At 42.3% G+C, this 13,135-nt stretch overlaps 1 protein-coding gene across 4 annotated transcripts in view; it reads left to right on the plus strand.

Annotated features, from left to right (window-relative positions):
• The window catches only part of NRIP1 (nuclear receptor interacting protein 1), a 100,741-nt gene extending 87,924 nt beyond the window's left edge, over positions 1-12,817 (plus strand). For all 4 annotated transcript variants that reach the window (XM_077294038.1, XM_077294034.1, XM_077294035.1 and 1 more), the window contains exon 2: positions 8,930-12,817. In XM_077294038.1, the coding sequence (XP_077150153.1) occupies positions 9,221-12,628 (3,408 nt within the window). In that variant the 5' untranslated portion in view covers positions 8,930-9,220 and the 3' untranslated portion in view covers positions 12,629-12,817. The remainder of the gene's footprint in view (positions 1-8,929) is intronic.
• Positions 12,818-13,135: the final 318 nt, after the last annotated feature.

The raw sequence follows: 13,135 nt of genomic DNA on the forward strand, positions 1-13,135 counted from the left end.
GAGCATGCCGCAACTTCATCTGCCTGTGTATAAAATTGGGCATAATGAGCCACAATATAGCCCCAGAGGTCCCTGTGCCATGCTGTTTGCATGAGCCCTAAGAACCCTTTTCATTTATGCCTATGAAGGGGCAAATGAATAATTGTAAAAAAAAATCACATGTTCCTGATCATTGTCCCATGTATCCATTGACCGACAAATGAGCAAACTGTGTTTGACTACTGAGGGCATTTTTTATGAGTTATACAGTTTGCGCTGACAAAACTAAAAGTCCTTTAAGTTGGCGCCAATCTGTTTTTTCTTTAGTTGATTGACGCTGCAAGTGTCAACTGTAAGCACAAAATGAGTGTTTAAACCAAACACAAACCCACAGGGCACTCTCTGTGTGGCCAAGCATGTTCAGGACACCCTCTGTGTGACCGAGCATGTTCAGGGCACCCTCTGTGCGGCCGAGCATGTTCAGGGCACCCTCTGTGTGGCCGAGCATGTTCAGGGCACCCTCTGTGTGGCTGAGCATGTTCAGGGCACCCTCTGTGTGGCTGAGCATGTTCAGGGCACCCTCTGTGTGGCTGAGCATGTTCAGGGCACCCTCTGTGTGGCCGAGCATGTTCAGGGCACCCTCCGTGTGGCCGAGCATGTTCAGGTCACCCTCCGTGTGGCCGAGCATTTTCAGGGCACCCTCTGCGTGGCCGAGCATGTTCAGGGCACCCTCTGCGTGGCCGAGCATGTTCAGGGCACCCTCTGCGTGGCCAAGCATGTTCAGGGCACCCTCTGCGTGGCCGAGCATGTTCAGGGCACCCTCTGTGTGGCCAAGCATGTTCAGGGCACCCTTTGTGTGGCCGAGCATGTTCAAGGCACCACCGCTGTCAGTAAGGAAGAGAGGGAGGGCAGAGATGGATGAAAACAAGTAGGTAACTGGACTGTTTGGCCACACCAAGGGTGCACAGAGTTTCCTGTGCTTGGCTTGAACAGACATTTAGTTCTCCCAGACTCCTTTTAAGGGCAGGTGCAGATCACTGTATGTTCTCCATCCCAGAAAAACTGTCCGATTATGCCAATCACACTCTCTCATTAGAGTGGTATCCATTTTTCTCGGATATGGAGAAAAAAACTAAAACTTTTTCCATCTTCTCATTTCAGTCTGTCCGTGAAAATCGGACAGCCCGATATTTTCCACAGACCCATAGACATTGGCGAGTGCCTCTGATTCAGAGGCAAAGCATGCATGCTGCAATTTTTTTCCTTGAACCGCAAAAAAATCTTGACAAGTGTATGGCCTCGTGGAATAACATTGGTTCATTAAAACAACGGATTGCACTCGGACCTAAATTACGTTCATCTGCATGAGCCATACGACTGATAATTAATGACTGTTATATCACTTGCTGCTGATCTAAGGAGCGCTGATTCCTATTTCTCCAATATAGCACTTGAAGTAGTGAGAATGAAGATTCTGCTCTTTGTATGACCGTAAACCCTGCATGACACAGTGGTACCTATGTATGTACAATGATATGGGTTATTTGTCATCTTCAGTGCTCTATTTTTGTTCTTTTGTTTTCATAGGCAGCGTAGTGTTAATATCTCTATAGATTTGTGCTTATTCAATGTCTTCTCAACTATTAATAAAACAAAAGTGACAGCAAGAAGATTTGTCATCATTTGCTCCATCCATTGCTGAAGCTGTGGGTACTTCAGCCACTTCTGCTTAGGTGGCCAAACATTACACGGTACAAGGGGAAAGTTGTTCCTTTCCAGTTGTGATCTTATTTCTGGACAATTCTGACTGCAAAACAGTCAAAAGGATTTCCTGGTGTATGGGCACCTTAGACTGTATTACCTGCCTTGTGTATTGGCACTTTAGACTGTATGGCCTCATATATGGGCACGATTGTATAGGCACATTAGACTGCATGGCCTAGTGCATGAGCCCCTTAGACTGAATGGCCCCATGTACAGTCATGGCCAAAAGTATTCACACCCCTGAAATTCTGTCAGATAATACTCAGTTTCTTCCTGAAAATGATTGCAAACACAAATTCTTTGGTATTATCTTTATTTAATTTGTCTTAAATAAAAAAACACAAAAGAGAAGGAAGCAAAAAGCAAAACATTGATCATTTCACACAAAACTTCAAAAATGGGCCAGACAAAAGTATTGGCACCCTCAGCCTAATACTTGGTTGCACAACCTTTAGCCAAAATAACTGCAACCAACCGCTTCCGATAACCATCAATGAGTTTCTTACAATGCTCTGCTGGAATTTTAGACCAGTCTTCTTTGGCAAACTGCTCCAGGTCCCTGATATTTGAAGGGTGCCTTCTCCAAACTGCCATTTTTAGATCTCTCCACAGGTGTTCTATGGGATTCAGGTCTGGACTCATTGCTGGCCACCTTAGAAGTCTCCAGTGCTTTCTCTTAAACCATTTTCTAGTGCTTTTTGAAGTGTGTTTTGGGTCATTGTCCTGCTGGAAGACCCATGACCTCTGAGGGAGACCCAGCTTTCTCACACTGGGCCCTACATTATGCTGCAAAATTTGTTGGTAGTCTTCAGACTTCATAATGCCATGCACACGGTCAAGCAGTCCACTGCCAGAGGCAGCAAAGCAACCCCAAAACATCAGGGATCCTCCGCCATGTTTGACTGTAGGGACCGTGTTCTTTTCTTTGAATGCCTCTTTTTTTCTCCTGTAAACTCTATGTTGATGCCTTTGCCCAAAAAGCTCTACTTTTGTCTCATCTGACCAGAGAACATTCTTCCAAAACATTTTAGGCTTTTTCAGGGAAGTTTTGGCAAACTCCAGCCTGGCTTTTTTATTTTATCGGTGTAAGAAGTGGGGTCTTCCTGGGTCTCCTACCACACAGTCCTTTTCATTCAGATGCCGACGGATAGTACGGGTTGACACTGTTGTACCATCGGACTGCAGGGCAGCTTGAACTTGTTTGGATGTTAGTCGAGGTTCTTTATCCAACATCCGCACAATCTTGCGTTGAAATCTCTTGTCAATTTTTCTTTTCCGTCCACATCTAGGGAGGTTAGCCACAGAGCCATGGGCTTTAAACTTCTTGATGACACTGCACACGATAGACACAGGAACATTCAGGTCTTTGGAGATGGACTTGTAGCCTTGAGAGTGCTCATGCTTCCTCACAATTTGGTTTCTCAGGTCCTCAGACAGTTCTTTGGTCTTCTTTCTTTTCTCCATGCTCAATGTGGTACACACAAGGACACAGGACAGAGGTTGAGTCAACTTTAATCCATGTCAACTGGCTGCAAGTGTGATTTAGTTATTGCCAACAGCTGTTAGGTGCCACAGGTAAGTTACAGGTGCTGTTAATTACACAAATTAGAGAAGTATCACATGATTTTTCAAACAGCGCCAATACTTTTGTCCACCCCCTTTTTTATGTTTGGTGTGGAATTATTTCCAGTTTGGCTTTAGGACAATTCTTTTTGTGTTTTTTCATGTAAGACAAATTAAATGAAGATAATAATACCAAAGAATTTGTGTTTGCAATCATTTTCAGGAAGAAACTGAGTATTATCTAACAGAATTGCAGGGGTGTGAATACTTTTGGCCATGACTGTATGAGGACTTTAGACTATATGGTCTTGTGTATGGGTACATTAGACTGTATGGTCTTGTGTATATTCACATTAGACTGTATGACCTAGTATATGGGCACCTTTGACTGTATGGCCTTTATATGAGCACATTAGACTTTATTGCCTTGTGTGTGGGCATATTAGACTGTATTGCCACGTGTATGGGAACATTACACTGTATGGCCTTGTGTATGGGCACATTAGACTGTATGGCATTTTGTATGGGCAAATTAGACTGTACAGCCACATGTATGGGCACATTAGACTTTATGGCCTTGTGTAAGGGCACATTAGACTGTATGGCCACGTGTATGGGCACATTAGACTTTATGGCCTTATATATGGGCAAATTAGAAAGTATGGCCTTGTATACGGGCACATTAGACTGTATGGCCTTGTATATGGGCACATTAAACTGTATGGCCATGTGTATGGGCACATTAGACTATGGCATTGTGTATGGTCACATTAGACTGTACGACTACATTCATGGGCACATTAGACTTTATGGCCTTGTGCCTTGTGTATGGGCACATTAGACTGTATGGCCTTGTGTATGGGCACATTAGACTGTATGGCCTTGTGAATGGGCATATTAGACTTTATGGCATTGTGTATGGGCACATTAGACTTTATGGCATTGTGTATGGGCATATTAGACTTTATGGCATTGTGTAAGGGCACCTTAGACTGTATGGTCTCGGGAATAGCCACATTAGACTGTATGGCCTTGTGAATGGGCACATTAGACTTTATGGCATTGTGTATGGGCATATTAGACTGCATGGCCTCGTGCATGGGCATCTTAGACTGTATGGCATCGTGTATGGCCACATTAGACTGTATGGTCTTGCGTATGGGCATATTAGACTGTATGGCCTTGTGTATGGGCATATTAGACTGTATGGCCTCGTCCATGGGCATCTTAGACTGTATGGCCTCGTGTATGGCCACAGTAGACTCAGGAGATTCATATGGCATATATGCTGAACGTACAGGTGTAGTGTTGTGGAAACCTAGCATTACACAAGGGAAAGGCTAAATAATTATTTGCAATCATTGTTAATTACATACTGTGCTTGTAACGATTCCCCAGTAGCAGTGAATCAGACATTGGGCAGAGGCTCCACATTACGGTAACTCCAGGGATTTACGTGATTTTTATTGAAAAAGGGGAAGAAATTGAATTTCCTGTTGTATTTGCTGCGGTGGAGACTTCAGGATTATTAGAAAAGTTTGCAATTGTTGACGAGAGAGTTTTTTTTTTTCCAGAAATAATTACAAGAACTTGACAATTACATTCTTCCAGAAACCAGTCACAGTGAGAAAAGCCGATCTGTTTTCCGGAATTTCTGTGTGGCATCAATTACTGTACACGAGGAGGCAGCCCTGGCTTTATTCTTCCATCAATCAATAGGTTCACATCCAGTGAGCCAGAAAGACTTGGTGTAAAGGGAAAAGTATAATCCATAACCAAGAAGTCATCCCTTTTTCTTACTCTACGGGAAATTAACTGTGTGGTTCTCATTGGCAATTGAGACCTGCCACATATTTTATAAACAAAAATGCCTGTGAGAACCCTTGTACCTAGCCAACTGCACAAATAACCTTTATATAAACAATAACTATGGGGTGCTAGTGCTACAATGGTTGCAGTCACAATTGGGTTCTGTGGCCTTAAAGGGAATCTGTCACCAGATTTTTGCTACCCCCATCTAAGAGCAACATGATGTAGGTGCACTGACCCTGATTCCAGTGATGTGTCACTTACTTTACTGCTTGCTTTAGTCTTGATAGTATCCCTGTTTTATCTACTATAGATCTAGCAGTTCTCTGAATGCTGAGCTCTGTATGTCCCGCCCCCACCACTGATTGGCAGCTTTCAGTATACACTACCAATCATTGATGGGGGCGGAGTGATACAGAACTTATAAATATGGAGGACTACCTGGCTGCAGGTTTAATAGTCGTCTAGTGAGAAAATCACTATTCTATCAGTATGAGATTTTCAGAACTACAACAAGCAGCCCAGAAAGTGACACATCGCTGGAATCAGGGTCTCCATCTCTACATTATGCTGCTCTCATATTAGGTGGCAAAAACCTGGTGACAGATTTCCTTTAAGGGGCAAAGTTCCACAGTAGGTTATGCCAGTAGTATATATGGTGCATCATAGTTGGTTGCCCCTTTTATAGAGCTCGTTTTAATCTACCTAGGCTGAAAATATAGCGCTGATTAATTGATTAGTCAAAGTTAAAGGGGTTGTTCCACGTTCACAACTTGTCACCTATCCACAAGATGCATGATCACTATAAGTTCTCTATTGGTCCCATTGACCATGAGAACAGGACTCCCTTGTTCCCGGTTTTGTAGTGCCACTCCATTTACAATCCATATGACTGATGGAGATACCCTAGAGCTGCACTTCGCTACTTCGATTGATAGAATGCTTGGTCAGCTCCCACTTTATTCAATGTGGAGACACAGAACCCCATTCTTATATTCAGCTTGTAAGCGCTGCACTGAGGCTGGCTAGGATGCCTTGAGCACACTCAGCTCCTGATCCCGGCCAGCTTCAGGGCTACTTTACTCCTTTGATGCTGTAAAGGCAAATCTGTCTCAAAAAAGCAGCATCAGGAGCTCACAATTCCCACCAGCGACCCAGCAGTGCTAATAGTCAGGAGTACTGTCAGCTAAACAATTAAAAGGCATTGTGGGACCAACAATTACTTGTAATTGTTAGGAGCTTTGACCTTTTTTTTATTTATAAGGCAGGTTAAATTTATATATTTTTAGCCTTTCGATGCTAGTAAGTGTTAATCTGAGTAATGCCATGACGGACATGGTTTCTTGTAACTTTTGCTAGAGCTTTTTTTTCCCCTTTGGTTGCTGTATTTCCATTGGTTTAGGCAGGATGTCATGCAAGGCTAAATATTTCCCCGCTCTTAAGCGTGCTAAACACTTGTGATACGATGTACAGTATGCGTGAATTGAGTGTGTGTATGTTAAGTGTATTCTAAACCCCAGGAGCCTGGATCAAATGCCAGCTGTTACATCAGTCCTGATGGTAATCTTACTTGCTAGTCTATGACCTTGACATTGCAGTTGTGGGCTTACCCTGTGCAACATCTATTTTTAAGGTTGATTTGAGTGGGATGTGTAGTGTTTATCCTGTTTTCAGGATACCTTATTAATGCAAATATCTACATTGTAATATTTGTTTCCAATTATAAGGTTTTCTAGGACTAAAACAGTGATGCCCTATCCTTAAAGGGAGTTTCTCCCTGAAAATGGCATTTAAACTGCCTAAACGTCTGGTCTGAGTAGGGGAACTAGCCCCTGTTTAAATCATACTAGGCAAGTACAGCTTAACCTTATAGTTAATTAAAAATCAACTTTCAATTCGATATGCAAATGAGGGCGTTTCAATCCAGTCCTGGCGTGGCCTATGCCTTGGTGCACCGCTACACCCTCCTATTTGCATAATAACGCCAATACTCCTCATTAATTAACTTGCATCTCCTGTCTGCGCCTCCGCACTGACACTGGATGACCGCAGCCGTTTTCAAAGGCGCACACACAACAGCTGCCGGCGCGCTCCGATGACCCATTCCTGTCGGTTTGTGACCACCGCTGGGGTCATAGGTCAGATCCTCTATAGGAATGTCTAGGCAGTCTCCAAGACTCCCTTTAACTTACCAATATGATGAGCACACCAACAGAAGCACTCCTCCCATCAAAGTTTTTATCCCCTTAATATATTGCAGCCATCATATTATACAGCACTGTGCACAATTGCTCATTTTGCCTTTCTACCCAGCTAATTCTTCTCTTTTCTCTTTGTAGAAACAGGAAGTCTCATGTCCCTGCATAAATCATTCCCCTCTTCACCCCTGGCCCAGTTGCTCCTTCTCCCCCTCGCCACGGACATTTGCAGTGACTTATAACTTATACAGGGAAAATAGACTTCCAGTTTCCACATGAAGCTTAGAAGGATTCTGTTAGTTTGAAAGGGAACTTGTCACCAGAAAAAACACTACTAACCTGCAGCTATAGAGTTAATCTGCAGGTTAATAGCGTTATTAACCTGACCGGTGCCTGCCCTTAGCTGAACGCTGCGGGGAGAAAGTTAACTCTATTCTCCCCTGCAGCGTTCCTGTCTCAGTCATGGGGCCGGCGCTGGTTCAGTCACCGCTCTGTGTATAGAGAGCGGCAGCTGTAACTGCGCCCCCAGCACTGACTCTCAGCCGGCCCTAATGCAGAGCAAGTGTCAGTCGGGGCCGGGGGTGTCGTTACAGCCGTGGCTCTGTATACTTAGAGCAGTGACTGAACCAGCGCTAGTGCCGCCCCCTTGACTGAAACCACACCCCCAACCCGGACATGGTCACAGGGGAGGTGCCGGCGCTGGTTCAGTCACCACTCTAAGAATACAGAGCTGTGGCTGTTAGCGTGCCCCTGGCATTGGGGTCGGCTGTCAGTCAGATCTGGGGGCACGATTACAGCAGCCACTCTGTATTCTCAAAGTGGTGACTGAATCAGCAACAGCGCCACCCCAGTGACTGAAACTGAATGCTGCCGGGAAGGGGGGAATAAAGTTCACTTTCTCCCCGCAGAGTTAGGCTAAGTGCAGATGCCAGCCAGAATAATATCACTATTAACTTGCAGATTAACCCAGTACCTGCAAGTTAATAGCATTTTTTTTCTGGTGAGAGGTTCTCTTTATTCACATGATGGCATAGACCTAATGGAAAAGAGAAGAATTAGCTGGGTAGAAAGGCAAAATGAGCAATTGTAAGTGCACAGTGCTATGTAATATGATGACGGCAATGTATTAAGAGGATAAAAAACTTTGATAGGAGTAGAAATCTCGTGACCGATCAATTTTAAACAAGGATTAGTTTGATATGCATGAAATTGATTGACTGCAAGTAATTTTTCTGCTGATTTGGTTATTGAGTGCTGTGACTTCCTGCTGCGTTAGAGATAGAGAGCGCTGCACAAGTAAGCTGGTAGTGTAGGGTATTACAGCTTAACTACATTTCATCAAATGCTAAATATTTGCCATCAATGTTTTCCTTGGAGGGTGCCAATTAAAAACATGGCGGCATATGGGTGGTTGTATGTACCCGCTAGGTGTTTATGTACTTTAACCTTAAAGAAGTTCACTATGTCATTGAATTTAGAAAATAAAGTATCGTTTGTATTTTTACTTTTTTGATTGGTTTAAATAGTAGTAGGTCCAGTAAAAAAAAAGTTCTTTCTGCTGTATTTTTGATATTTTAGTACTTACATGTATTTTCTTTTCTCTTTCTGATTTTAAGGTAATTGCAAATAGAAGAATTAAAGGCCGGTTTCCATGGATAAACTGAGACAATTGTCTTATGTGAGCAGAATTCGGACAGATTGATGCACACCATTTCAACATGCTGCCTCAACACTAATTTGATGGAACATTCATATTCTTGGCAAAAGATTCTTCAGAGGACATCTGCTTGGAAAATATTCTGGAAATGATTTAAAAGAACATAGACATCTCTGAAATTTTAGACCCAAGTCTTCAGTGTTCTCTAAAGTAGGTAAAGACAGAGCTTCTACGCATACGTTTGTTGAACATGACTCATGGAGAAGAGCTTAGCTCTGAAATGCAACAGGATCCCATTGTTTTAACGTATCTAGAAGGATTACTAATGCATCAGGCGGCGGGCGGCTCTATAACAGCGGTTGACAAACTCTCAAGCCGTGTAAAAGCTGATGACAACTTTAACATTTCTGGGAATGTTTTTACGAACTGTAAGAATAATGTCCCAGTGCACAACGGCAGTCAGTCATCTGGCATGTTGCATCTCAAGAAGGCTAGACTCTTGCAGTCTTCAGAGGACTGGCATGCTGCAAAGAGAAGGCGTTTATCTGATTCTATCAATGGAAATGGCAAAAATGAATCTCTCTTAGCTGGAATGGTTGAAAATGTTCCAAAAGGGAAACAAGATAGCACGCTGCTAGCTTCTTTGCTGCAGTCATTTAGCTCCAGGCTGCAGAGCGTTGCACTGACTCAACAGATTAAACAAAGTCTTAAAGACCAAGGATTTGCACTTAACCAGCAGGGAAAACTGGATGAAAAGGATAACCAATGCTATGGCTTGGCTTCAAATCACCTAAAGACTCTCTTAAACAAAAGCAGATCAAAAGATAATACAGTGGACAGTAACTTGACCGGTCTGGCTAAAAGTTCAGTTCAGGAAAAGTTTGTTGAACCTTCTCTTTCAGCACAAAGTAGCACTAAAGTGGTTGGTGAGCCAATTTCATGTGCTGCGAGACTTCAAGCTGTTGCTAATATGGTGGAGAAAAGGTCAAGTCCCACCGCTTCGCCTAAACCAAGTGTGGCCTGTAGTCAACTTGCTCTCCTGCTTTCCAGTGAAGCACACTTGCAGCAGTACTCCAGGGAACATGCCCTCAAAGCACAGAGCGCAAGTCAGTTAGCAAGTGAAAGGCTGGCAGCAATGGCGAGATTGAAGGAGAGTTCGGAAAAAGATCTTGGCCGACTTCACTTGTCGTCGAATGTGCCAGCTAGTCTCAATAATCACACAAGGACAGTAACCAATGGTTTAACTAATGCAGGCAACATTTCTCCTTTTCCAAACACGCTTGGTGTTCCAAATTCTCCTCTGAAAACAGTTGGGTATAAGAATCAGTTGGAAAGGACCCATGGAAAGCCATCGCCCAACAACAGTTTACTTTTGCATCTTCTGAAGAGCCAAAATGGGGCTAGTGTTGGAAAAAAACTACCACACAATGATATATATACTGCATTGGAAGGAAGTGCAACACCTACAACTACAGATGATTGTTCAGATAACAATCCTAGCTTTACTGAAGAAGAAAGCAGTGATGATGAAAGCACTCACTCCAACTGCGTACCTATAGATTTGTCCTTTAAGAATAGAGCAGATAGGCCCAAGATGTTACATTCTGCAGGTTCTATTGAAAATTTAACTGAATCGTTGCTTCACAACTGGGATCCGAAACTCAGTGAAATTGAAATCGGCAAAGGAAATAAAGACCTATCCATGGACTCTACTCTAAAACCATATCAGAAAGTAACACTGTTACAACTATTGCTCGGACATAAAACTGAAGATGTCCCATCAACAATTGAAGATCTCCAGACCCCACAGAAAGCTACAGATTTGTCAAAGTTTAGTTTCTCATCACCTGGTCCTCTCTCAGAAAGCCCAAGATTACACAATACCTCTCCATTAAATGCACTTTCTTTGCACTCGTCTTCAAAATCAGAATCCCCAATGAACCTAGTGAACCCGCCATTTCCCGTCAAGCCTCCGTTCACTTCATTCGTAAACCACATCCAACCAGAAAGGGTCATAAATCCAGCATCAAATCATCTAATAGAGCTTACCAGAAACAAAGGACTACAAACAACTATTCCACTAGCCAATGAAAATACAGCACAAAATGCACCTTTCAGTGCTAGCAAGTTGTTACAGAATTTAGCTCAATGTGGAATGCCAGCTTCTGCTCCCAATGAACAGGTGCAATCAAAACCAATAGGCCCGGCAAATCCGAAATCTTTAGGGTTGATTGAAAGACTGAACAGTCCTCTTGTTACAAATCAACCACGGACTTACGAAGAAGGTAGAGGATTTAGTAGTCCGTCTACTCCAGTGGATTCTACGTTTTCTGGCTCTGAAATTGAAAACCTTCTAGAGCGACGCACTGTCCTTCAACTGCTGCTAGCCACACCTAACAACAAATGCAAAAATGAAAAAGTGCAGAAACCAATAAAAGATGAAATTAACACAGACAGGACTGAAAGGTCTCCAAGTGAGCATGTTGTGGCTTTCAGAGTTAAAAAAGAACCGGAGGATAACATCCGTGCCGACCAGGAGGCAAGTGCTCCAAGCCCCATAGCTGCCTCATTGCACAAAACCGCAAGACCAGCTCCAGAGGATGTCAGATCTCCACACTCATCTCCACATGACTTTTCCCTTTCAAAAAATGGCCTTTTAAGTCGTTTGCTACGTCAGAACCATGAAGGATATGATACCGGTGATCTGGAGGTAAATAATAAACTGAATAATCCTGAATCCAAGCAGATAGGTTCAAAAATATCTTGTATTGTGCCTAAAAAAAGAAAAATGCACCATAACGACCCTGTAGAAAGCCAAGTAAAAATAGCAAAAATGAATTCGCCAGAGGCTGGAAACTTGCAATTCTGCACGTCACCATCTTTAGGCGAGATACCTTTTCTTCATGAAGACAAAGTCAGTGGCACAAAGACCGATCATGATATCAAGAACCTTCCGAGTCAAAATTCAATGAATGGAAATAAAAACGTGAGTTGGTCAAGAGAGAGTAAAGGTTTTAATGTGTTAAAACAATTATTGCTTTCAGAAAATTGTGTCAGGGACTCTCAGCATAGGAACAATATGCCAGTTGATGAACTTCTAAGAGGAAACAGAAGTAACTTGACAGGAAACTCTGAATTTATGCTTCCTTCTCTCAATATGTTTATGGGACAGCATTCTCACCACAATAACTTAGGTCAAATGTCATTTCAATATCCTTCTCCTTTAAAGAACTCTCCTCATTCTTCCCCGGATATTTTAAGAAATAACCCACCACGGACTGATTCCGGACATATGAATATGTGCCCTCCCCCCAATGATAAAGGTCCCATTAAATGGGTTATCACAGATATGGATAAAACTGACTTTGGTAAAGATTCTCCTAGACTGACAAAGACCAATCCAATATTGTACTACATGCTACAAAAGGGGGCACAAACGGCCGCTAGTCAGGACTTCCGAGATCGAACCAGCTGGACTGAGTCACTGTTGGGTCAAGCGGCCGAGATGACATTTAAAAGAGAATCGGCCCATAGTAGAGGAACAAACAGGATTGCGTTCACCAAACCGCCCAACGTTGTAAATAACTCTTTGTACAATTCCAATAGCAGTAAATACGGGCTTCTCGATATGCTTACAATAAAAAAGGAGCCTGAATAAAATGATTAAAAAAAATTGTAACAGATTGCTTCAAATTAAAAGAAAATAATATTTTTTTTTTCATTGTATCATGCATGACTTAATAAATGGCATGATCTTATGGACATGTTATTTTATAAACTTAGGTTGATCTTGCTTGTGGTCCTGGTAAATGTACACGTATTGTTATTAAAACTTCTTCTTTTTATACCTTTTAATATCTTATTTTGCTCCTAATTTAGCAGCTAGGTGTTTCGGCTTATAATACTTGTTAAGAACAATGTCAGCAATTTTAAAAAAATATTCTGGTAAAATGGGTGAACTTGAAAAAAAAAAAAAAGGGCAATCAGTGACTTTTTTTGGTATGGAATACTTTTATTACGGGTAAACTATTACATTACACTTGTAACTCATTGCCCTTCAAAAATACACAATTTATTTACTAGAAAACATCCTCCAAATAATAATGACATTTTATTGATGCAGTTTTTTTTTTTGTTTGTTTTTTTTTACAATAAATATCTTGGG

The sequence above is a fragment of the Ranitomeya variabilis genome, chromosome 3 (assembly GCF_051348905.1).
Source record: "Ranitomeya variabilis isolate aRanVar5 chromosome 3, aRanVar5.hap1, whole genome shotgun sequence".
NCBI lineage: Eukaryota > Metazoa > Chordata > Amphibia > Anura > Dendrobatidae > Ranitomeya > Ranitomeya variabilis.